This window comes from Catharus ustulatus, chromosome 14 (assembly GCF_009819885.2).
Source record: "Catharus ustulatus isolate bCatUst1 chromosome 14, bCatUst1.pri.v2, whole genome shotgun sequence".
Classification (NCBI taxonomy): Eukaryota; Metazoa; Chordata; class Aves; order Passeriformes; family Turdidae; genus Catharus; species Catharus ustulatus.
The window spans coordinates 7,852,867-7,878,637 of NC_046234.1; the positions used below are offsets into that span (position 1 = coordinate 7,852,867).

At 51.3% G+C, this 25,771-nt stretch overlaps 1 protein-coding gene across 1 annotated transcript; it reads right to left on the minus strand.

Annotated features, from left to right (window-relative positions):
- Positions 1-13,096: 13,096 nt before the first annotated feature.
- On the minus strand, positions 13,097-21,228 carry LOC117003052 (BTB/POZ domain-containing protein KCTD8-like). Its single transcript, XM_033072676.1, has 4 exons — positions 21,072-21,228; positions 19,049-19,171; positions 16,734-16,829; positions 13,097-13,764 (listed from the first exon to the last, which is right to left on the minus strand). The coding sequence occupies exons 1-4, from the start codon at positions 21,223-21,225 to the stop codon at positions 13,292-13,294; spliced, it is 846 nt and encodes a 281-aa protein (XP_032928567.1). The 5' UTR covers positions 21,226-21,228; the 3' UTR covers positions 13,097-13,291.
- Between the last annotated feature and the right edge of the window lie 4,543 nt (positions 21,229-25,771).

The window sequence follows — 25,771 nt, forward strand, 5'->3', positions numbered from 1 at the left end:
GCCAGCTGTGAGAACTGTAAATAAATCGGGACCAAATCGTGGGGCTGCCATGTGCAGCAGAATATTGATTTATTCCACACCCTCCTCTCTCGTTTTTCCTTGGATAAATTCGGGTGTGTGGGATGAAGGGCATGCTGGACCGTGGCATGGCCAGGGTGGAATTTGGAGGCCACTCCTCTCTGCTGCTGCCAAAGCCACTGCTGGGCTCCTGCTTGGCCTTTCCTTGGATGAGCAGAGGCAGCCCCAAGGGTCTGTTGGACAGCAGAGAGGGGCAGGAAGGATTTGGGATGGACCATGGTCCAGCTCTGCTCCTGTGGCTCTCTGAGCCTCCTGTGCCCCCAGGGAGGGTGGGAGTGGAGGGGAGAAAAGGCCATGGAGTTGCTGGATGGTTTTCCCAACAGTGGGGACATTTTCCCAGCCCTCAACACTAACCTCCAGCTCCAAGATGTTTTTGGGGCATCTCTTGTGGTTGAACCCCCCCAGTGCACAGGGTCCCCGTTTTTGTCACCATCAGCCCCACCCGTGGCTCTCTCACCCCCCTCTGCCTTTGGAGAAGGAAAACTCCTCTTCCCCTCCCTAATTCCCCTCTTTCCCCACCCTGTGATGCTGATGGAGCCCAAAACCAGTTTGCTAAAAGCCAGTGCGAAGCCAAATCCACCAACAGGCAGCTTGGAATCCGAGGGGAACTGGACAACATTTTCCTGCTAATCTTGGGAATCTTTTTCCCTCTGCTTGTCCTCCCCTGGACTCTGTGTGTGTAAATATATAAATATGTATTTTTTTTTTAAATTTGATGAGGGGCAGAAGTGTTTTAGCACTCACCCATTGCTCTGTATGCAAACTCCTCACATGCAAATGCTTCTCTATGCAACTATTTTTTTGTTGTTTTTAAAAATGAAACCACAGGAAATCCTCGGCTTTTATTCCTTTATTTTACTGTGGACAGAGTGGACAGCTCTGGGTTTGTATTGGTGGCCGAGGGGAGCTGTTTTTGGGGAGGAATCCAGAGAAAAGGGAACGGTGCTGATGAATGAAGGTGACAAATGAAGGTCCCTCCATCCCCAGTGCCCTGGGAGATCTCGGAAAAGCTTTGCAAGGAGTGGATCAAAGACTGGAATGTGGGTGCCTCACCTCTGTTTGCTAATGAGGAGAAAATCGCTGTAAATAGGCCAAAAGTGCTGTGTGTGACTCGTGGGTTCTTCCAGGTGATCCTTTATTATCCAAGATGAACACAATGGGGAAGAAATTGGGACCTGGAAAACGTGTGGGGGGGAAGATTTTTTTTCCTGGGATGCTGTATTTGGTACAGAGCCCCTCTCTCCCACCAAACTCCCCCAGGAATATTGATCCATCTCTATTTTGTAATAAAAATTTATCACCTGCACGCCTGATCTGGCTTCTGGTCCTTCCTGCTCCAAGAGCTTTTTGTGCCTCCACCCCCTGCTGTTCCTCAGAATTCCTCAGAGAGAGATCAGAGTGCAGAAATTGAATTAAAACCTTTAGATAAATGAAATATAAATTAAATATATTAAGCCACCTATACATGAAAAGAGGTGTAAGCATAAGTTTTAAGTAAGTAAGTGAATATGCATAAGTAAGTAAGAATATGTTTTAAGTGCCTTTAAGAGCAAAAGTCTTAGAATCTGGTGTAGAAAACAAGCTTCAAAAACATCGTTTTAGAGATAATAAAAATATAGTAAGAATATTGCTTGCACTCTTCAGCTGGAACAGATATGTGTGAGCTAGGTGTAAATTTTCATGTTGTACAACTGGAGTTCTAATAGGTTTAGAAGAAATGCTTCAGATTTGTGGTTTTAGCTTATTGGGTAAAGACTCTCTTTCCCTTCTTTCTCACTTCCATCATCACCACCCAGAAGAACTCGGGAGCTGCTGCTGCTGCAACTTTGACCTTCTCAAAGAGAGACGCTTGCTTTTGGAGAAGTTAGAGATCAGAAATTTAATTAGAGAGCTGTTTCCATTTCTAATTGGGACTTTACTTCTAATTGGGACTTTAATTTGGACTTTACTTCTAATCAGGACCGATGTGCCTTTACAACAAACAACTTTACAGCAAGCAACAAGTTGGAGATGTGAACCCAGAACTGTCTCAGGGTGGATTTGCAGGGGAGGTGGCACAGAATGTTCCCAGCGCCGTGACAGCGGCCACGAGCACTGCCCTTCAAACCCTGCCCTTATCTCTGCTGTCCCCAGCACTCTCAACCCCTCGAGCCTCCCGCTGCAGCCCCGGCCATTAAAGTTAACCATTACCCAAAGTCAGTGTTTATTTGGGATAATCCAGGCCTGGGGGAAAGTGAGGCACAGGGGAGGAAGGCTCTGGGTTCTTTTCTGTGAGATAGGGCCCGTCCTGCGGCTGGAGTGGTGCTTGAACAAGATGAATGCTCAAATAATGCAGGGCAAACAGGGAGCTGGGATGGGAGAGCTCCAGGCACCGGGATACATGGCCTCCCATTTCTTGGGGACACTCAGTATTCCCATTCCTTGGGGACACTCAGCACTCCCATTCCTTGGGGACACTCAGCATTCCAATATTCCAATTCCATGGGGACACTCAGCATTCCTATTTCTTGGGGACACTTGACATTCCAGTATTCCAAATCCATGGGGACACTCATCATTTCAATACCCACACTGGGAGCCAGGACAGGGAATATCCACACCCAGCCCTTCCTTGGCTCCTAGAGGGGCCTCACCCCCCTGCAGCTCCAAGGCTGAGCAACCCCAAAGCAGAGGGACCCCAAATCCCAACCTCCTCCAGATAAATCACTGCCCTAGATTAAAACTCCTTTTTTACCCAATCCCAGATTTTTTTCCTTCTCCCTGGTGGTGAGGAAGGGCAGGGAGACATCCCCAAAGCTTTTCAGCACCAGGATCTGAACCCTGCATGTGCGTTGGGCAGTGAGACAAACCCTTCCCCTCCCGGTGGTGCCGGGGCTTGGGGCCATTCCCGGGGCCATTCCCTGAACCTTTCCTGGAGTTATACCCGGAGCCATTCCCGGAGCCTTTCACGGAGCCATTCCCGGGCCATTCCCGGAGTTACTCCCTCGTTCCCCGATCGCGTGCGGAGGGCTCACCTGAGCCCTCTAATCCCCTAATCCATCACCAAGGAGACCCAGCGCTCCCTGGCATGTGCGAGCAGAGGGGCCCCGCGGAGGGAGAGCTGCTCCTCACCCGTGCCAGGTCCCTTTCGGCTCACCCCGGTGCTCCAGGCTGGGGGATGGAGCTGGGAAATCCCTCCTTGCCCCCATTCCCACACCGGTCCCACAGTTCAGGCACGGTGGGACCACTGGGATTTCTCCATCCCTGCTTCCCTGGGCACCACGAGAGTGCAGGGTGTCCCCTGGGCAGGTTTGGAGAAAATGGGGACCCCAGATTGCTGCTGGGGCGACACTGCGGGTGTGTCTGCTCTGCCCCAACCCTGCCGTGCGTGGTTGTGGGGATGGCTGAAACCAAACCAGGTGAAATTTCGATTTTCCAGCTCCATCCCGGATATTTTCCGGCTCCATCCCTTCTCTCCCGGCTCCAGCTGCCGGCGCTGTTCGCCCTCGCAGCGCTTGGGGCAGCAGAGACCTGCGCTTGGCCAGGCTGGGCTTTACCGGGCCAGGCTGGGCTTTACCGGGCCAGGCTGGGCTTTACCCGGCCAGGCTGAGCTGAATTCGGGTCCTCTCGCACCCCAGGTGTTATCACGTTTTTATCCACCCCAGAGTCCCAGGAAATGTCCCAGTGTCCCCTGCATCCCAAAATTGCCGTGCCAGGGCCAGGTGTGGCTCTTCCCGGTGCTCGTGGCTCCAGCATTTTTGGACAAGGAGGATTTGTGTCCTCGCTCAGGGCTGGGAGGAGCCTTCCCCGGGCCGGCCCTGCTGTGATTTCCCCAATCCACCAGGAGCAGGGACAGGAACCCTCGGGAAGCGCCATCCCATGGCTCTGCTCCTCAGGGGGGTGTCCCGCTGGAAAACAGCCCCGTGCTCGCCTCCAGGGCATCCACTGGCCCTGTGGCTAATCCTGTCCCAGTGTGGGTCTCTGTCTCTCCACTGGGAGAGGAATGGAGCTCCTGGGGGGCGAGTGACAGATCCTGTGCCAGCAGCACCATCCCACAGTCCCAAATTGTGTGGAATGGGATAATCCTTAACCCCTCCCATCCCAAACCAATCTCTGACCTCCCCAGTTTTTTAGGAGGAAATTTTGGTTCACAGGTGCCACTTGTCCTTCCCCAGCCCAGGGACACAAACTGCTCCCACTCACAGGATCTGGCTGTGCTTTGGTTGGATTAAAATCCCCAGTCTGGAGTGCAGGGGATGATCTCCAACAAATTCCCAGTGCCAGGAACTCTGCCCTGCTGGTTTCCACTAACACTGAAATATTAAAGCAATCTGGTTTTTATTTGGGAATTTTTATTGGATTTGCCAGGCTCAGGAAGCCAGGGCGACAAACAAACCTGACAGAATCCTATTAGCCCCATTAATCGCTATTAACTGCTAATATCTCTGTTCTCCCTCCCCGGTGTTATTAATTAGCACAGCCAGAGAGAGGCAGAGCTCCAGCCTCGACCTCGCAGGAGCTCTCAGCGTTCCTGGGAAGGGGCTGGGACTGCTGCAAGCTCCTCCCGACTGCCAGAAAATCTTCCACCAGCACCAGCCTAAAATATCCTGCACTCTGGAAATCCATCCCCAAATTCCAGAGGGAAGAGCCACCCCGGTACCTCTCCTTTCCTGCCTCCAGAGGCAGCTCCAGCAGCTGCAATAGAGGCTGTGTGTTCCCAGATTTGCTCTGCCCCCTGCAGCAAGGATGGAGCATCCCACAGGGAGAACCCTCCAAAGTGTTTTGGGGTTTTTTTGGGGCTGTGGAATTGGAATTCCCAGCCCAGGCAGTTTTTCTTCACAGTGTGGGGACAGAGCTGTGCTGTTCCCAGGAACTGGCAGGGGACTTAATCAGTGTGGATGTGACACTTGGGGACATGGTGGCCTTGGCAGTGCTGGAGGAGAGGCTGGTCCCAGAGGCCTTTTCCAGCTTAAATAATTCCAAGGTTTTATAAGGTCCCTTAGAAGCACTGAGCAGCTCCAGCTTTTCTCTGGAGAGGAAAGAATTTCTCCCCACTGGGGAGAGGAGGCACTGGAGGCTGCAGCCTGCAGGGCTGGAGATCAAAGCCTTCCCAAACCTTCATCCCAGCGGGGACGAGAGCAGGGAGGGCACAGGGAGCAGCAGCAGCAGGTGTGACCTTTGAGTCCTGGGAAGGGAAATGTCAGCCCCAGTGGGAGGGATTGCATCCCAACCTTCCCTGTGCCAGCCCAAAGGAGCAGGGATTGCATCCCAACCTCCCTATTCCCACCCCACAGCAGGGATTGCATCCCAACCTTGGGAATGAACCCCCAAAACTCCCATTTTCCTTTGGGACTGAGCCCCCAAAATCCCATTTTCCTTTGGGAATGAGCCCCCAAAATCCCATTTTCCTTTGGGAATGAACTCCCAAAATCCCATTTTCCTTTGGGAATGGATGGCTCCCAAGGGGAAATCCAGGAATTCCCAGCAGCTCTGTTGGGAACAGAGCATTGCTTTGAGCAGGATGTAGGAAATGCTGTGATAAATTACAAGAATATTAGCTGTTGCAAAGGTGCTACCAGGATAAATCACAATATTTAATAATAATGTCATAATATTTGCTGAGGGAAAGGCTTGGGATGTGCCCAAAGCTGTCAGAGATCCAGGAGAGATAAGGACACAGCCTGGGGTTAATTGCTGTTCCCTGGAGTTATTAAATCCACAAAAATCCCTGCTGGGTGGTGGGCTGGGATTAGAGGTTCCCATTTTTGGGGGACAGGGATCTGCCAGGTGTTTATGGGCTGATAAATTCTGGAGTTTTCCCTCTGGTTTAAAGCAGATTCCCCTTCAGGAGCCATCCATGAGTACTGGAAATGGAAGGTCCCTTGCCCATGGAATGCTTGGGTTTTAGGGTCTCTCCCAGAATTTTGGGATTCTGGGATTATCAAGGACTGTGGATGTCCCAGGGAAAAGGGGCAGGACAGGCTGAGCCATTTCCCACAGCAGCTCAGCCTCATCCTTCAACAAATCCACTCCAGTTTTCCATCCTCCAAAAATTCAGAGATTTTTCTCCAGAGAAATCCATTCTCAGAGCCAGACAGAGGGGAAAAATAATCTGCCAACATTTCCATGGCAGAAATGGGATTTTTGGGACTTTCTGCACCTCTGGGACAGGGAGGTTTTATTGTTTTGTGGGGTATCTGGGCACAGTGAGCATTCCCCACACACAAATCCATCATTTTGGGGTTCCCAGTGCATTCCTTGGAGCACAAACCCTTCCCAGAGAAAGAGAGGAGCAGCAGATGGGAAAGCACTTGGAAGGATGAAATCAAGCTCAGTCCATCAGGGACCCTCCTGGTCCTGGCTCTGGATGAATTTTGGATGAGCTGCTGTTTTCTGGAGCTCTGGAGCTGAGGACAGAGCAGCTCCAGGATGGATTTGATCTGATCCCAAATGATTGAATCCATCCCATCAATGTTTCAGCGTCACTGAGGAACGCTCCTGCCTGGAAAATCAGAGCCTGCTCCCTCCCTGGGGCAGCAGGGAACGCATTATCCTGTGGAATTCTGGCATGGAGAGAGCCAGGAACACGAGAAGCCTCTTTGCTGCCCAGCTGGGGCCAGCCTGGCTCACCCTGTGCTCCAGGCTCACTCCCAGGCTGTGCTGGGAAAAGTGGAGACAAATCCCAGTCTGGGAGGAGATGGGAGCAGCAGAACATCCCTGATCCACCTGGAATTCCCTGGGAAATTTCCATTTTCAGGGTGGAACTCCCTGAACTCCTTTGCTCACTCAGCCCCCAGGATGAGATTTTCCAGCTCCATCATCCCAAAAAAGGCCAGGAATGATTCTCAGCCCTGGGATAATGAATTCCCCCAGCAGGCAGGACCATCCTCAGCTGTTATCCCCTGTTTGCTCTCCTTGGGAAGCTCATTCCCATCCAGAACTGCAATATCTTTTGTGTAATATTTTCCCAGCAGTGATGGCTCCAGGGAGTAGAACCAAAAAAAGGGAGGGAAAAGGATTGGTCTGGGTTTGTTAATTTGGGAACACCAATATATATTTTTAAAAAATTATATATATATATATAATAGGTAATATATTATAGATGTAGAAATAATAACTATTTAGATATAAAAATACTAATAAAATACAATATAATACAATATAAAATAATACAATATATAGATAATATAATACAATACAATATATATTCTATTATACTATAATATGTATACATATATATTATATACAATTTATAATATATAGTATACTAATATATATTATACTATTGTATTATATAATATTATAACATATTATATTGTACCATATCGTATAATTATATGTATTATATATAATTTGCTAACACAAATTATTAATAACACAATTTACTCCAGGTGCCTGGCAATTTCTTTGGCTGATTTTAGGTGCAGATTTTAGGGCTCCCAAGGCCATTTTTTAGCACGATTTTTGGGGGGGTTTTTTTTGCCATTTAGAGTCGGATTCATCCCTGTTGGTGATGAACATCCCCGAGGTTTGTCTGCTCTGAAGGGCATCTCTGGAGCTGATAAAGGATTTAACAGAGGAATTTTATCTCTCCTGATAAAGTTCCCAGCTGGGCTCAAAGTTCTGGCAATTCCTTGTGTCCTTCCCTTGCTCTGACTTTCCCAAAATCCTTTTGGTGGTGATGATTTTGGCTCTTTCATCCCCAATTCCTGTGACCTGTCCCACCCACGGTGGCACATCCCACATGACCCCATTGCTGCCCCAATCCCAAATCCCTCCAGGCACCCCAGCTGTGATCCCACCTGCCAGGATCACCCCAATCTCTGCAAGATCAGCTTTGTCCCCACCCCAGTCAGTTTTTTCTCTGTCTGGGTCACTCCTGAAATAAACCCCAACCTTTTTTTCCTCCTGCAAATCCCCTCTGTGCCTTTCCCCTCCTGCCCAGAGGATTCTCTGTGGGGCTCCTCTCTTGTTCCTGCTCCCACCATCTGCTCTGTGCCCTTGCCAGGGCAGCTTCCCGCTGGAAAACCGAAGGATCTTGGCTCTGGATCCTTCCCTGGCACACTCAGGGCTCCTATTCAGGACCTGAGCTCAGACATTCCCTGTTCCAACATTTTCCTTCAGTGTTTATTTTGCAAAATGTTGGGAGATTTCCTCTTTTATCTTAAAAAAAAAAAATAAATCCCAGTAAGGTGATTTTCATTTCCCAGGAGACTGAAATTCCATCTTTTCTCCATCTTTGAGTCCTGTGGTTTTGGGGATAATCCAGAGCTTGGTGGGGTTTTTTTGGGAACTGCTCCAGACTCCTGGTCCCACTTTCCCTGCCAAGCAGAGAGTTATCACTTTTTGTCTGAATTTTGGTTCCTTTGTGTCATGGGGTGAGTTTCTACCTTGGGAGTTTCCCCCTGAGCTGATTTCTGCTGCTGAAAACTTCCTGGCAAGTTTTCCATGGCTGCTCCAGAAATGCTTCCTCATCCTCTGAGCCAGCGTTATTTAATTCCTCTGCAGTGGGGCTGTCCCTGCATTCTAATGGCAGCCAGATCCCTCTGCGCCTCCTCATCCTGATTTTCCTTGGTTTTTTTTCCTGTGGGAGATGTGGAATTGCTGCAGAATCACACTGCATTAAGCAGGAAAACATTCAGGTTTAACCAGGATCTGGGGTCTCTGACTGCCCTCAGTGGCTTTTCCCATTTTTTCCAAAAATCCCAAAAGGGATTTTTCCAGCCAGGAGACTCCTGAGGAGCTGCCATGGGAAATTTTGGGATGAGGCTCCAAGGCTCCCCAGTGGTGCTTTTCCCACAGAGAAATGGGGAACAGGAATAAGGGAAGAGCAGGAAACCCTCTGGAGAAACAGAGGGAAGCTTTGGCCTTGGCCTGGTGAGGCAAATCCCAGGAAAACAGGGCTGAGGCAAATCCCAGGAAAACAGGGCTGTTCATCACTATAAAACAGTGATAAATATTAAAAATAAACATTAAAAACATAAAATAGCGATAAATAATTTTCATAAATAAAAAATCCTGCCACAGCCACCAAACCAGCTTCATTTCCCTGCAGTTTTTAGCAGGGAGATGCTGAGGGTTCATTATAACCCATAATAAATTTTCCTTACGTAGGCAAAGTCCCGCTGGATTTTCCTGGTGTTAATAAAGCAGGGATGAAGTGATTCCATGCAGACAACAAATCCCTCTTCCCTCAATCTCCATCCATCATTCCTGGAGCTGCCCAGAATCACAGGGACCCTGCTCCTGCTGGTGCTGCTGAAAACTTGGGATTTTTTTGGAAATTATTCCCATTATTCCCAGTTTGGGCTCAGTAGGTTCTCCTTCCCCACCTTGGAGCCTTTTCCTGGATCTCATCCAGGTTTTTCCCTTTAACACAAAGTTCTCCCCTGATTTAGAGCTCCCAGAAAAAATCCATTGACCCTGATCTTCATCTCCCAGTAATTGGAAGAGAGGCATAAATCAAAGGAGCTGCAGAAGAGTTAAAAATGGGTTTGTTTGCCGAGGCTGAGGCTGCAGATTCGCTCTGGGAGAGCACTGGGGTCGATGAAATGCCCGGATGGGTTCAGGCAGAGCAGGGATCCTTTCCTCCTGCACCAGGAATGGTTCTGACCCCATTCTCTGGACATGGGAATGGGCAGTTCTGAGGTGCTGGGTCCTGGATATTCCAGGAATTCCCTCTTAAACCATTCCTGCTCTGGCTGTGCCTCGGTGGCACCAAACAGAGGGATCCTGGAGTGGTTTGGGTGGGGAAAAAAATCCTAAAATTCATCTCATTCCATCCCTGCCATGGCAGGGACACCTCCCATTGTCCCAATGTCCAGCCTGGCCTGGGACACTGCCAGGGATGCAGGGGCAGCCACAGCTGCTCTGGGAATTCCATCCAAAATCCCAAAATCCCCTCCATCCGTGCCCTGAGGCAGTGGGAGCCATTCCCTGTGTCCTGTCCCTCCATCCCTTGTCTCTCCAGCTCTCCTGGAGCCCCTCCAGTCCCTGAGCTCTCCCTGGATCCTTCTCCTGTCCAGGTGAGCACCCCCAGCTCTCCCAGCCTGGCTCCAGAGCACAGAGGGACCCAAACAATCCCAATTTTCACCTCCCAGCCCTTCCCAGCCCTGCTGGCTGATTCCAGGAACACCCTCGAGGGGGATAAAACATTGGGAACCCAAAACTGTTCCCCCAACTTTTCCTTTCTCTGGATGGGTTTTCCTGCTGGCAGCTGGAGCTTCCTGGAGCCTGGAGAAGGGACCAGGCAGCGCTAAAACCGAGATAAGAGATGCAAGGCTGCGCTTGGCTGTGATGGAGGCGTTTGGAAACACAGATATTTATCCAGGGGGATCCTTCGGGAAGAGCAGAATTCCTTTTCCTATTCGTGTCTCCCCTCTCTGGAGCCAGTCCAGCCTTTCCTGCCGGTTTAAAATAAAACCTAATCCATTCGCAATCCCCGCTCCCGGCCATCAGGGCTCTCTGAGCACGGTAATTACCGCGCTGGGCTGCCAGAGCATCCCCAGGGATTTAACTCCTCCCGCTCCCCGGGATCCTCGGGAGAGCTGCAGCACCCCAGGGATGTCCTGTCCCCTCTCCCAGGCTTTGTCCCCAGCTTCTGGGGAGGTTTTGTCCCGAAATGTCCCCCCGCCAAGGAAAAATGGGGTCAGCAGAGTTCCTAAAGGGAGCAGAGGATCCAGCCCGTGCTGGTTTGAGGGGATTTCTCCTGGACCAGCAGATTGGGAAGCTCGCATCTGCTCCTAAAATTCGCTCAGATCAGGAATAAATTAAAAAAATTTCCATTTTCCTGCATGAAAATCTCACCAAATCCAAATACTTCACAAGTGAGGCAATAATTTTATCCCCACGGGATATCCCAATTCCTTTGTGGAATCCCGTGAAAGGAGCTCTGAGCTGCTGGAATTTGAGCTTGGAATCCACAGGTGATGCCATCCATGCTTGGAAAGCAAAACTCTTCCAAGGGAAATAAAATCCTTCTTGTTGCCTTTGCTGGACGATTCCTGCTCATTATTATTTGGGCCAGGTTTAAATTATTCTGTCTGCAGCAGCTGATGGCATTTGCTGCGTGTCATGCAATGTTCCAGGTAATTAATTGGTGTTTAATTAATTAAGGGATAATGACATTCAATTAAGGGAATGCTGTCACTGGGTAAAAATTAATGACTCCCTGCTGCTCCAGGAAAGCCAAGGTATTTGTAGGAATCAATCCAGGGGGGTTCATTCCCTTGGGAAGGAGCTGGGTCCTGCTGATCTCTGATTCCTGCCCCTTCCCAGGAGCAAATTCCTGGCAGGAATCTCTGCATGGACCTGTCAGGAGCTGTTCCCAAACCCTCAGCAGGGGGCAAACGCCACGGGAAGTCTCTGGGAAGGGGGAAAAGAGCACCCAGTGCTTCCAGCATCACCTGGGATCGACAGCAGGAATTCCCAATTGCCAATCCCATGCTCAGGGGGAGTCAGGCTCAGCCTAAACCCAGAACTCCTCTCCCTGACATCCAGGATCAAAGCCTGGGATCAATTTGGGCCTCTGTGTCCTCTTGGCTTTGGAAGAGAGCACTGGAAAAAGAGGAATTGAAGATAAATGACAACAAATTCCCCAAACCAGAGGGAGCTGAGCCCTGCTCTGAGCCAAGCAGGGCAAATGCTGAAGGATGAACAGGAATGAATCCCTTCCCAGCTGCTCCTGCCTGGGGAATGAGCCCTGGATGGGGGGTTCAAACATTGCAGGCACCTCTGGCAGGGGTGAACCTGCACAGGGCCCCAGGAGGGGATCCTGCAGCTCCTGGGGAGGAGAGGATCATCCAGGAGAGATCCCAGACTATCCCAGATCTCCTCCCCAAGTGCCAGTGGCATTGGCTGGTGCCCAGTTAAGGAGTTGTTCACTTAATTTTAATTTTTGTTGAATCTTTGAGTGTGTGCAGCTCTCAGACAGTAAAACACTTTTGGGTTCAGTGTTTGCCACCCTCAGGCACCACCCAGGAAGGAATTCCAAGCTTTTCTGCCAGGAACATCCTCCTGCTCCATCCCAAAATCCAGCCTGCCCCTTGCAGCTGGAGGCTGGTGCAGGCAGGGAGAGCCTGGAGCGTGTCCTTGGCTGGGAGATTTGGGTAAATCCCAAATCCTGAGAAGAGCAGGGCTGGCTGCAGGTGCCAGCTCCTCCTGGGAACGTGTGCCAGCTCCTCTTGGCACAGGCAGTGTCTCTGCAGCTCCTGGTGCTGAGGAGGCTCCAGGGAGCCGTGGGCAGATCCCAGAGGCAGCTCTGGCTCAGCCCCTGCCCGGCTCCCTGAGCTCCTCCTGGGAATTGGGGCAGGGAATGAGGGGGGTCAGAGCCTGTTCCTGGCTGCCAGCTCTGCCCAGGCTCATCTCACACTGCTCTGCTCTCCACATCCCTCTGAACACTTCCCCAAACACTTCTGTAAGATTTCCCTAAACACTTCCCTAAAAATTTCCCCAAACACCTCCTTAAACATTTCCTTCAACACTTTCCTCAACAGTTCCCATAAGATTTCCTTAAACACTTCCCAAACATTTCCAGTAAGATTTCCCCAAACACTTTCCTAAATGTTTTCCCAAACACCTCCCTAAACACTTCCTCCAGCAATTCCCTCAGTGCTTCTCATAAGATTTTCCCAAATACTCCCCAAACATTTCCCTAACACTTCCTTGAACACTTCCCCAAACACTTCCCTAAACCTTTCCTGTAAGATTTCTCCAAACACTTCCCTGAACATTTCCCTGTACACTTCCCCAAACACTTCCCAAACCCTCCCTAAACATTTCCCTAACACTTCCCCACATGCTTGACCAACCTGGCCCCATATAAAAGGAATAAAACCGTGGATCAGGTCTCCCCCTCCACAGCCCCAAAAGCCAAACCATTCAGGAAACTCCATCTCCAGGCCACTTGCAGAGCTCTGAAGAGCCAAATTCCCAAATTCCCAGAGCCAAATTCCCAATCTGCCCTGAAGCCATGAGGAGACTGGAGCTCTTTCAGACAGCAGCTCGGTTTTATTGTTTGAAATGCCAGGGAAATTCAGAAATGTGGGAATTCCTGCTGCACATCACCCTGGCCATCCGTCCTTGTCCTGCTGAGGACACGGAGCAGCCCCTCCATGGTGGGAACAGGCTGGAGAGCCTCCCAACATCTGCACAGCCTTCAGGAGCCACCTCTGCTCCTCCTTTTGGGAGCGTGGACAGGCTGTGCCACAGCTGGAACAGCTGGAGAGCCCCATCCTCACAGCTGGTACTTCCTCAGCAGCTCGCTCTGCCACTGCCGCTTCTTGTTGGGAAAAGCCACCGGGATCTTGATCCTGCGGAATTCCTCGATGCACCTGCCCAGCTCTGACTGCAGAGCCCGCTGCTCCTCGCTGCTGGCCGTGCTGGTGGCCGTGCTGGTGGCCGTGCTGGTGGCCACAGTGGCCTCCAGGCCGTTCTCCTTGACCACTGCGCGGTCACTGCCCCGCCGCTGCACCGCTTGCTTCACCTCCTCCAGCTTCTTCAGCGATTTGGAGAAGTCCAGGGTGTTGGGGCGGGCCGGGAGCTCCTCGGGAGCTTCTGGCCATGGCAGGGAGTTGGTGGGGCTGGGATCCTTCACCTCTGCCTCGGGGTCTGTGCCAGGGATGGGCTCAGCAGGGCAGGGGGTTCCCGAACTCCCGGGGTCAGGCAGGTCCTGCCTCGTCCTGGGGCTCTGCTTCGGCTCCTCCAGGGCTGGGAAGGAAAGAGGAGAGGAGTGTGAGCAGGGGAGAGGAGGGAGGGGAGGGAGGGGAGGGAGATGAAGGAGATGAGGAAGATGAGGAAGAGAGGAAGTTCAGGAAGCTGAAAAAGATGAGGAAGCTCAAGAAGCCCAGGAAGCCCAAGAAGCTGAGGAAGCTGAGGAACGTGAGAGACATGAGAGACCTGCTGGGAATTCTTTTAAAAATACACCTAGTGGCAGAGACACAAAACAAGGAACAAACCACTCCTATTTCAAATCCTCTACCCTACATTTGTCCCCTGCATGGAAGCAGAAAATGTCAAGAGGGATTTTCCTTTTCCTTGAAAACTTCTGTAAAAACAAGCTTGGATTTATTTTCCCCTTTTCCCTTCCTCCTCTTTTCCCCCCGTTCTGAAATTTGCTGAGCCTCTGCAGTTGCTGGAGGTGGGGAGCAGGAATGTCACCCATCAGTGAGCAGAACCCTTGAAGGCTGGATTTTCGTTGGCAAATCTCTCCGGGAATTGCAGGGATGAATCTTTGCCCCAAATTCTTTGAGTGATGGGATGAAGGCTCGAAGCTGCTTTAATCATCTTATCTGTGAACCTGGGAGCTGCTTTTTGGGAAATGTGGAGCTGAGGCTGGGCAATTTAAGCACCCAAATTCCCAGGAGGAATTCAGCTGAGCTGGGGAATAAATTCAAATCCTTCAGCTCCTCTCCAGCATCTCAGCTCCCAGAGCATCCCATGACTGCGGCTGCTCCAGGATAACATTTATTTTCCAAAGTTTTCAGTTTTGCATCCCATTATTCCTGTCTAAGGCACAAAGAACTGTTCAGATCACCAGGCTGAGAGCCAATCCAGGTTTCCAGGAATGGCTCCTGAATATTCCTCACATCCCACCATCCTGATGTCCTTTGGGTGCTCTGCCAGGGCTGGTGCCAGCTACAAACTCACATCCCTAAAATTTCCTTCAGAAATCCTGGAATGGTTTGGGTGGGAAAGAACCTTGAATCCCATCCAGTGCCAGCCCTGCCATGGCAGGGACACCTTTCACTGTCCCCAATGTCCAGCCTGGCCTGGGACACTGCCAGGGATCCAGGGGCAGCCACAGCTGCTCTGGGAGTTCCATCCCAGGCAGGAATTCCTGCCCAAAATCCCCTCCATCCCTGCCCTGTGGCAGTGGGAGCCATTCCCTGTGTCCTGTCCCTCCATTCCTTGTCTCTCCTGGAGCCCCTTCAGTCCCTGAGCTCTCCCTGGATCCTTCTCCTGTCCAGGTGAGCACCCCCAGCTCTCCCAGCCTGGCTCCAGCCCTGCAGCAGCCCTGTGGTTTCCTCTGGATTTATTCCATAATAAATCCTCCGTGTCCTGCTCTTTCCTGCAGCTTTGGACAAAGACCCCATTTTTTCCTTTATCCCTCCTCACATTTGGAGCCCCTGTCTGGCATCCAGGGGGTGCCACCCCTCGGGTGATCCAAGGCCACCCCACAGTCCCGAGTGTCCCTCTGGGGAACCCGGCTGATTTTTCCCATCCTTTCTCCGCCAGATTTTCCATCCCCGGTGCCGCTTGTGCTTTAGAGCTCCAATTAAATTCAGCAGCGACGCCTCCGAGCCGCCCTGCGGAGCCGCCGGGATCCTGCTGGGGACAATTACCGGTGGTTTTGTGGGCAGCACACTCTGTCCCCACCCCGCGGCTCGGGGACAGCGCTTTGTTATTCCAGAGGCTGCGGCAGGGGCTGGAGCTGGGGCCCAGGCTCTGAGCTCTGGGTTTGCTGCCATTCCTCACCTCCCCTCAGCTCCCTCATTCCTGGGTGGTCCCAAATCAGGGATGTGCTGCTCACACCCCACCGGGCTCCAGGATTCCATTCCATTCCATTCCATTCCATTCCATTCCATTCCATTCCATTCCATTCCATTCCATTCCATTCCATTCCATTCCATTCCATTCCATTCCATTCCCTATTTCTCCCAAAATAACCATGGAGGGATTTTTTCAAGGTCCAGGAGTAACTGGACAAGGGGGAGGTGCCCCCTTGAGTGCACCCTGAGCAGGAAAGGATTGGATGGGATATTGGGAAGGAATTCCTCCCTGGCACAGGGTGCCCAGAGCAGCTGTGGCTGCCCCTGGATCCCTGGCAGTGTCCAAGGCCAGGTTGGATGGGGTTTGGAGCAGCCTGGGACAGTGGGAGGTGTCCCTGCCATGGCAGGGGTGGCACTGGATGGGCTTTGAGGTCCTTCCATCCCAAACCATTCCGTGTTTCTCCTCCATGGCTTCATTTCTCCTTTCCCTCCAGTGTTTAAATGGAAAAACCAGGACCTCACATGGCTTGGAATGTCTCAGTTCTTAAAATCCCTCTCAAATTTGGGTGATGTGGGCCAAAAGCAGATGGATAAAAGTTTCCAAATGAGCTGGGAGAGTTGGGTTTGGGAGCTGTGGGACATCCCCAGGATGCTCAGGTTGAACCCTCAGCATCCCAACACCCAACCCAAACCAGCTGCTCCCATTCCTCTGCTGGATCTCATCAATCTCAGGACCTGACTCTGCACGAATTGTTCTGTTCTGTGGGATTAATCCAGCTGGGAGCAGCACTGGGAGCTTCCCTGGTACCCAGAGCCCTGGCAGTGCCATGATCCCGGCTGAATCCCCAGGGAATCCCAATCCCTTGGCAGGAGCAGGCTCAGGTGCAGAGAGCTGCTGGAGCCCCAAACTCGTGGCGCAGAAACCCCAGCCTGACTCTCCCTGGATTCTCCTTTTGTCATCCATTCCTGCTGTTGGAAAAGCTCAGCAAGAAGCTGGGGGGAAAAAAATAAAATTCCCAACAACAAAAGGCACCTCCTGAAAGACCTTGGAGGCCTGGGAAGGAAATCCAGATTTTTCTCCATCATACAGGTGCTGCCAGGAGCAGGCAAGGTGGGATCAGGGTTTTTGGGAATTTTCCTGAGGTTCCCTGGGGGGAAGGTGCAGCTCCCCGAGGTGGACACTGGTACCTGCTGGCCTTGGTTCCGTGTACTCCGTGGGATTTCCGCTCCCTGGGGTGTCCCTTGGTGGGCAGGAGCTCTGGTCCCCTGCTCCTCCCAGGTTCTCTGTGAGGGAAAGATCGAGAATTGCAGGAATTATGGGAGATGTGCTCACAGTTCCATCTTTTATGGGAATCATGGAGTCCTGGAATGGTTTGGGTTGGGTGGGACCTCAAAGCTCATCCAATTCCACGGCAGGGACACCTTCCCTTTATCCCAGGATGCTCCAACCCCAATGTCCAGCCAGGCCTTGGACACTCCCAGGGACCCAGCTGCTCTGGGAACGAGTGACAGTTTTATTAGGATTTTTGATTTTGCAGGGTCTCGCTCCATGTAGGGACAATGTGATTGCAGGAAATGCCCCGGAGATCCTTAATCTAAATTAAATCGGTGTTTGCTGAGTGCTCGTGGATGTCCACAGGCTGCAGGAACGGCTGGAATGTGGGAATGCCTCCAGCCTGGAATCTGTGGCTGCATTGCCTCATCCCTGGCCCTGTCCCCGGCCAGGCTGGACGGGGCTTGGAGCAGCCTGGGACAGTGGAAGGTGTCCCTGCCATGGGATTAGGTGACCTTTAAATTCCCTTCCAACCCAAACCAGTCTGGGATTCTATTCCATGACTCCTGAGCATGGGATGCTGAGCAATTCCGACCTTTTGAGCCTTTCAATCCGCCCGTGTGTCGGGACTGATAGATGGAGATCTGACTCTGCCACCTTTTGTCATCCAGCACTTCAATCCCTTGGAGCTGGAACAAACCCGCCCAAGCTTTTTGTGCCTTTAATTCCCGGCCAGCTCCCGCCGGGATCTAAATCAGCCCTCGCCACTCCACCCCCTGAGCGAGCCGATATCCATCAGCACCTAATTACTGCTCCTGGTTCATCCCAGGGCGTCTTTCATCTCCAATTCCTCCCGATTTTCCCGATTTCCTGCCCTCCCTGGAGCTGGCAGGACCCACGCCCAAGAGCTGAGCGAGGGGAGCGGTGTTTGGGGCTGGAATTTTGGCTGCTTTCAACCACAGTTGATTCCTGCAATTCAATCCTTCCCCTGTGCAGCTGTTCTTGTTTCCAAAACATTCCCTTTTTAATTTTTTTTTTTTTTGAGGGGGGGCAGCTCTGCTGTCAGTTTTAGGCAGTTTCCTGTGGATCTGTGCAGCCCGAGTATCTTTTTTCCCCCCACTTATTTTTATCCACATATATAAAATACACACATTTAGCAGTGGATATTCCCTGCCACTGATTAATTGAACATCTGCTCTAATTTGCTCCGGTTCTGGCATTCCCAGGAAAACAGGGAAAAGAATAACAAATCCTATCTCCAAAGGTCTCCCAAATCCCTCATTCCAAAAGCCTCCCAAATTCCTTCTTCAAAGGTATCCCAAGTTCCTTCTGCAAAGTCTCCCAATCCCCTATCCAAAGGTCTCCCAAAACCCCCCTTCCAAAAGTCTCCTAAATTCTCTCTCTGAAGGTATCCCAAATTGCCTCTCCCAAATTCCCTCTCCCAAGCCTCCCAATCTCCCTCCAAATGTCTCCCAGCTCTCTCTGCTCCTCTCCAAGGGCACTTTTGCTTTTCCCTGCAGCTCCTCCCCAAATCCTTTGGGATGACAGGGATGGGAGTGGGAGGAGCTGTGGGATGTCCCTGGAAGTGCAGCAGCTGCCCCACGCCAAGGCTTTGCGTGACCACTCGATTCCCTCTCGCTTTTCCAGAGCAGCCCCTCAGCTTTCTGGCCGGGACGGGAATTATGACGGATTCAGACAGCAGAGGTCAAACTGCGGTGATGGCGCGGAGCCCTTGGCTGATGGGAGCCAGCAGAGCCATCCTGCTTTGCATCAGCACAACATCTGCCTGGGCTGGGAGGGCTTGGGAGCACGTGGAGCAAAAGCAGCTTTCCCTCCTGGCCCCTTTGGATAAACCCTTTATTCCCGCAAAAAAGTTTTTCCAGGCCTGGCACAATTCCCACTCCTGGAGGGATTTAAAATCCCTGGTGATGTGGCTTTTGGGGACATGGGTTAGTGCCACACTTGGGAATGGTTGGGAATGGTCTTGGGGGTCTTTCCCCATCTAAATAATTCCATGATTCTACGCCCTGCCTAATTATTGGGATTAGTGATCAACAGCATGGATGGCAAAGCTTTGCCAAGAATCCATCCAAGACGAGCAGCTCCTGGTGAGCCTGAGCTGCAGCCGGCATGGAAGGGCTGGCTCTAACCTGGAAGTGTTGATTTCAACCTGGAAGTGCCAATTCCCACCTGGAAGTTCTAATTCCCACCTGGAAGTGCTGGTTCTCACCTGGAAGTGCCTCTGCCGTGTCTCCCTTGAGGTCCAGGATGGGCTCAGAAGAGGACATGGGTTTTTTGGGGCTCTGCTCTGGTTCCAAAGGCTCGGGAACGGGAAGGCTGAGCCAGGAGCTTCCTAAAAATCCACAGCCAAAGGAGAAAACCTTAGAAGGGAAATGCTGCAGAGGGAATGTGGGGAGGGTGGTGGATGGGAGTGGAATCAGCACCTCCCAGAGTGCCACACTGAGGAGGGATCAGGAAAATCCCAAACCCTTCTTGGGGTGACCCTTGAGCTTTGAGCAGTGCCTGTAACCACATCCCACATTTCCCACCAGGAATTGCTGTTCCTCATGTTTTTCCTAAAGCTTTCTATCCCTAACTTTCCTTTTTGCCTCATTTGCATGGATTTACAAACTGGGAGGAATACAAAGTGTTCATCCCACACTGGGATTAGTGCTTTTGCTTTCCATCTTTTTTCCCCCTGACATTTCCAGATGATTCCATTTGCCACACAGCCTGGATGAGGCTTTGGATCCAGTTCCTGCCCCATCCAAGGGATTTGCCTCTCCATGGCCGAGCGTTGGAACGGGATCATCCCGTGGGCACAGAGAGGAGTTGGTGCCATGAATGCTCCAGTTCCACAGCTCTTCCCACCAGGCAGGGAATCACAGGGAATCAGGGAATCACGGAATCATCACCCACAAAGATCACCCAGGACATTTCCACTACCCCAGGGTGATCCAAGCCCTGTCCAGCCTGGCCTCGGACACTTCCAGGGATCCAGGGGCAGCCACAGCTGCTCTGGGAATTTATCCCAGCACCTCCCCACCCTCCCAGCCAGGAATTCCTTCCCAATATCCCACCTAACCCTGCTCTTCCAGAGCTGGATGAAGACTTTGGCCAAGGCTGCCCTGATTTGGGATAAAACCAATCCTGCTCCACCCGGCCATGGGAAGCAGGGGATGGAACTGGGAATGGCTCCAGCTCCCCAAATCCCACAGCTGAGCAGGGTTTGGTGTTCAGGAACCAGGAGAGCAGGAATTTACCCCAAGACAGCCTGGCCAGGCTGGAGCTCCATGATCCATTATGATCCAGAAGAAGGAGCAGCCTCCAGGAGAAGGCAGCAGGATGCCAGCATGCCCTGTGCCCATTAATTAATTCATGAGGCCTCCCTCATTAATTGTGGCTCCTGAGACAACTCCTGGCACTTTCCAGGACCACCAGCTTCCTGCAGGGGCTCTGTGGTCACCACTCTGTTCCTAATCCCAATGAGTATCCCAGGGAATGTGGCTTGGAGTGGAATTCCTGGCACAAAAGCAGAAGAGGAAGGATTTTCTGTGGAATAAGAGCAAAGCTGAGGCTCCCTAGTTTCATCTGCACAGCTCCAGGCATTCCCAAAATCCCAGCAGAGCTCCAGGCTGCTGCATTCCCACTTCCACGTGCTGACCTGCAGCTGGTGCTTATCAAAGATTTAAAGCTGCCAGTGCTGCTCTGGGGATGGACTTTTCCTCTTATAGCTCTATCCCTCTAATTCTAATAGGATTGGGAAGAGGAGGCGGGGGCTGGAGCGGCGCCAGGAGCCCAGGGAGGTTTGAGGGAGGTTTTGCTCCTTCCAGAGGCTTTGCACACCTTGGCGGAGCTTTCTGGAAGTTTGTTCCACTTCCAGCACCTCCCGTCGGCTCTCTGGGGTTTTGGGTTAATCCCTGGGGGCAGAGGAGCTGCTCTGTCCTGGTTTTCCCTCACCCCAGGGATAACAAAACCCCGCCATGTGCTGCCTGTCCGTGCTGTGCTCCGCCAGGAAAACCATGTGAATCCCGTTTTATCTCAAATTTCAGGCAGGCGCTCGCTGCTCCCCAGGGTTTGGGAAGATTTCAGAGCCTGGGAGCTTGGAGGAATCCAATTCCAGCCTCAAATCCAAAACACGGTGGCCTGGGGATATTCCAAGCACTGGGACACTTGGGAATCACAGGCACTGCTGAAACTCAAATATTTGGGATTTTCCTTCACCCACCTCCAGGTTTTTTCCATGGATTTACCTGGAAGGCTGCAGTGCCTGGAGAGCTGCCTGGAGAGTTGGCCTCGCACAACGGGACCTGGAAACAAAGGAGAAGGTTTGGATCTGGATCCATGGTTCAAAACCATGGAATTCTGTAATTCCACATCCACACCATCATGTGGATCTGGATCCATGCTCAAAAACCATGGAATTCTGCTGTTCCACACCCACGTGTGGGTCTGGATCCATGTTCCAAAATCATGGAGTTCTGCTGTTCCACATCCACACCCAAGTGTAGGTCTGGGTTCTGCTCCAAAACCATGGAATTCTGCTGTTCCACATCCACGATCCCCACTGGACAGGGACGCCAGGAAAACGAGCGCTGCGGTTCTGTCCCATGAAAAATCATTCCCTGGGATTTTCCCCTTGGATGTGCCATGAGCCCAGACAGGTTTTATGGTGCTTTCCCAAAATATCTGGGCTCCTCCCAACATTTCCTGCCTTTTGGAAGTCAGGAATAACCCAACTCCCCCTTAATCCGTGGAAAAATTCTCAATCTCAACCTCATCCCAATTTCAGCAGGAGATGCCCCTGCTCCAGCAAAAACTGGGAATTGTTGGAAAGGGAATTTTGATCCAAGATGATCCATGGGAGCAGGGACAAAGCAAAGTCCTGGTACATCCCTTCCCTGGGATTTGGGATCAGATCAAGCCCTTGGGCATCACAACAACCCAAGAAGTTTTTTCTGCTGGAAAAATGGAAGGAGTCACCCTGGGAGCCTGAGGAATATTCCCTGCTCTCCATCCCAGAAAGCCTCAGCTGGAAAATGGGTCAAGAACCTGTTTTCTGCTTGCAGAGAAGGAGGGAAAGGCTGGAGTCATTCCCAAGTGCTTTATTAATTCCAGGGTTTTTATTGGAAGCAAAGTGGGCTGGAATGAGGTGACTCTGCCTGGTTGGAGCTGGTTGCTATTGGAGTTTTCCCTGGAAACCCATCAACATGACGTGGAGAGGTGAAAATTACCCTTAATCCTGAAATATTGTTGGAAAGGGGAAAATGGGGATGTTCCATTTGGGAGCTGCAGGAATAAACACATTTTTTACCAAAAAAAAAAAAAAAAAAAAAAAAAAGATTTTCTGCACTGTTTCCTGCCCTTCCTGAGAAATTTGCCCCTGGTTCTTATTAATCCTGAAGCTTCATTAATGACCAATTTGGCACCAAATCAAGCGCAAATGTGCATTTTTTTCCCATGGAATAAATGGTTTACCTGAGCACATTTGGGAACTGTGGCTGTGTATTCATAAAATCGAAATCATAATTAAAAGCAGAATTAAAACCCTTCTAATAAACATGGAGGGGGAAAAAAAATCCCTTGGTTTTATGTTCAGTCCACAAATTCGTGGCTAATGGAGAGCAGTTATTTCATTTTCCTGAGGGCTTTTGGACAAAGGCCATCCAAGAGGCTTTTAAGGAAACTCTGGAGCCAAGGGGGGATTGTTGAACTTCCAGCACGGATTAAAAGCTTATTAAGGGAGAGAAAAGGAGGGATGGAATCAAGAGTTCATTCCAAACATATAAATAATGGAATAATGGGATGTTCCCGAGAGGCCATCTGGGGATGAAGGGTTTTTATTACCCAGGAAAGGGGAAACAGCCAAGAGGAAAATGGGATAATGGGATGGTGGAGGTTGGTGGGGAAGGAACTTGGGGTCAGCTCTGATGGAGAATCTTCCATTGGGGTGGAGGGAGTGACAAACATGGGAATGTGCCTTGGGAATACCTTGGTGGGATTTAAATAAACTCCAGAGCCTCAGGAGAGAGCTGGGAATGTTCACCTGGGGAAGGGAGAGCAGGGGCAAGGCCAGGAGAGGCTTTATCCTTGTTTTATTGGGGAAGAATTAATCAGGAAATTGCAGCACTCCGGGCTTTAAGGTTGGAATTAAATCCCTTTAAACCAGCGGCACCGAGCTCCTATTATTCCAATAATGGCTTGGGGTTTTTGTTTGATTTGATTTCGGTCTTTGGAATCACAAAAAAGAGAAAAAAGAAGCCCCACAAACAGAATAAAGCAACCGAAAAATGGATCAGCAGGGAAGAGCTGCTCTGAGCACAGCCCAGCTGCTCCCAGCCCCCTCCAGTGCCTCCATCCCAGATCCAGCCAATTATCTGGGGGTGCACAGAGCTGGGATCTCATCTGGGATGGCCACGAGCACTCCAGTGCTTCCATCCCAGATCCAATCAATTATCTGATGGTGCAGGGAGCTGGGAACTCATCTGGGATGGCCATGAGCACAGGAGGTCACAGCGACCCCTCCACATTGCAGATGTTGGATCCTGGAAAGGAATTCCTGGCTGGGAGGGTGGGGAGGTGCTGGGATAGAATTCCCAGAGCAGCTGTGGCTGCCCCTGGAAGTGTCCAAGGCCAGGATGGATTGGGCTTGGAGCAGCTTGGGATAGGGGAAGCGTCCCTAGGATGGGATGGGATGGGATGGGATGGGATGGGATGGGACGGGATAGGATTGGATGGGATGGGATGGGATGGGATGGGATCAGTGGGATGGGATGGGCTTTGAGGTCTCTCCCAGTCCAAACCATTCCATGATTCCAGGCCGTGCTGGTGCTGCAGGATTCGGGGGGAACTCGAGCAGGGCAGGCAGGATCAGCCCCAGCTGGAAGGAGCAGGCCCAGGGTGGGAAGGAGGGGATGCACAGCCAGGGATGAGCCTGCCCCAGGAGGAGCCAGCCCTGCTGGGATGTCCAAACCTGGGGAAAAAATTGGGAAAAAAATTGGGAATGAACCTGGGAATGAAAAACTTGGGAACGAACCTGGGAATTAACTTGAGAACACATCTGGGAATGAAAAAACCTGGGAATGAACCTGGGAATGAACCTGGGAATGAACCTGGGAATAAACAAACCTAGGATATCCAAACCTGGGAATGAACCTGGGACATCCAAACCTGGGAATGAACCTGGGAACGAACCTGGGAATGAACTTGAGAACAAATCTGGGAATGAAAAAACCTGGGAATGAACAAACCTGGGATATCCAAACAGGGGAATGAACCTGGGGATAAATCTGGGAATGAACCTGGAAACAGGGAATGAACCCAGGAATGAACTTGAGAACAAATCTGGGAATGAACAGACCTGGGATATCCAAACCTGGGAACAAATCTGGGAACAAACCTGGGAACAAACCTGCGAATGAACTTGAGAACAAATCTGGGAATGAAAAAACCTGGGAATGAACAAACCTAGGATATTCAAACAGGGGAATGAACCTGGGATCTGGGAATGAACCTGGAAACAAACCCGGGAATAAATCTGGGAATGAACCTGGAAACAGGGAATGAACCCAGGAATGAACTTGAGAACAAATCTGGGAATGAACAAACCTGGGAATGCACTTGGGAATGAACAAACCTGGGATATCCAAACCTGGGAATGAACCTGGGACATCCAAACCTGGAAACAAATCTGGGAACAAACCTGGGAATGAACCTGGGAACGAACCTGGGAATGAATTTGAGAACAAATCTGGGAATGAAAAAACCTGAGAATGAACAAACCTAGGATATCCAAACAGAAGAATGAACCTGGGACCAAACCCGGGAAGGGACCCGGAACACGGAGAGGATTCCCGGCCCTGCCGAGCCCGGGCTGCCAGCAGCCAGGACAGTTTGTCCCTCATGTCCATGGCTCTGCTGGATGACCTCAGCTCCAGGGGGAGGGGAACCGCTCCCGGTGCAGATCCGGGCTGCCAAAACCTCATTCCTCACCCAAACACGAATTAATCCCGCTGGAAGGAAGCGGCTGCGCTTTCCAGGGCTGCGGTTTGCTGGGATGGGGGGAATTAAAACATCCGAAATTTCAGGATTGGGAGGAGTGTTTGGATCAGCGCCTTATCACAGCCCCGCAGTGCCCGCTGCTGCTCAGCTTTCCTGCTGGAAGATTTCGGGAAGACTGGGAATCCTTCCAAACCAGGACCTGGGGATTTCAGTTCCCCTGGAGCCAATTCCAGTTAAAGGCTGTGGCGTGAAGTTAATGGTTTTTTGTTTTTTGTTTTGTGTGTGTGTGTGTGTTCCGCTGGGGGTTGTGTTAAATCCCTCCAGGCACGCAAATAACAATAATAATTTAGGGATAAAACGGGAAACATTGGCTTCCCTCAGGTCTGGAGCTGCTCCACTGAAGCCACTGAAGGAGGACGGGACATTCCCAGCGACAGGGATGAAACTGGGAATTTTCCAGGATTTCAAAGGATTTCGGGAATCCCAAACGCCAGGGAGGCTCTTCCTGCTCCAAAATCCCTGCTGGGATCTCTCGGAGCGATGGGAGCTCCTGCCTGCGGTGGGGTCTGGGGGATCTGCGGGTTCCCCTCTATGGACAAGGGGATTTTTGGGGTGTCGGGTTTGCTGCTGCACCCCCACACTCCAAGGAGATCCGAGAGCATCCCAGGATCCAGGGAAAAATCCTTTCCTGGGAAACCTTTGGGTCCGTGGCGGAGGAGAGGAGCAGGGCGAGCTTTTGGTTGCGAAACAATTTCCTGTTTACTTCTCTCTTTTCTCATTTCAGTGCGGCCTCTGCTCCTGAAATGTCACTTTTTAGCCTGTCCCTGTCCCCATTCCCTCTCCCTCAAACCCTCCCAGCCCGGCTCAGCATCCCTGCAGCTGGAAAAGGCCGCTCCCCGGGCTCCTCTGCGACTTTTAATCCTCGCAGTTGATTAAAACGCTCCATTAACAG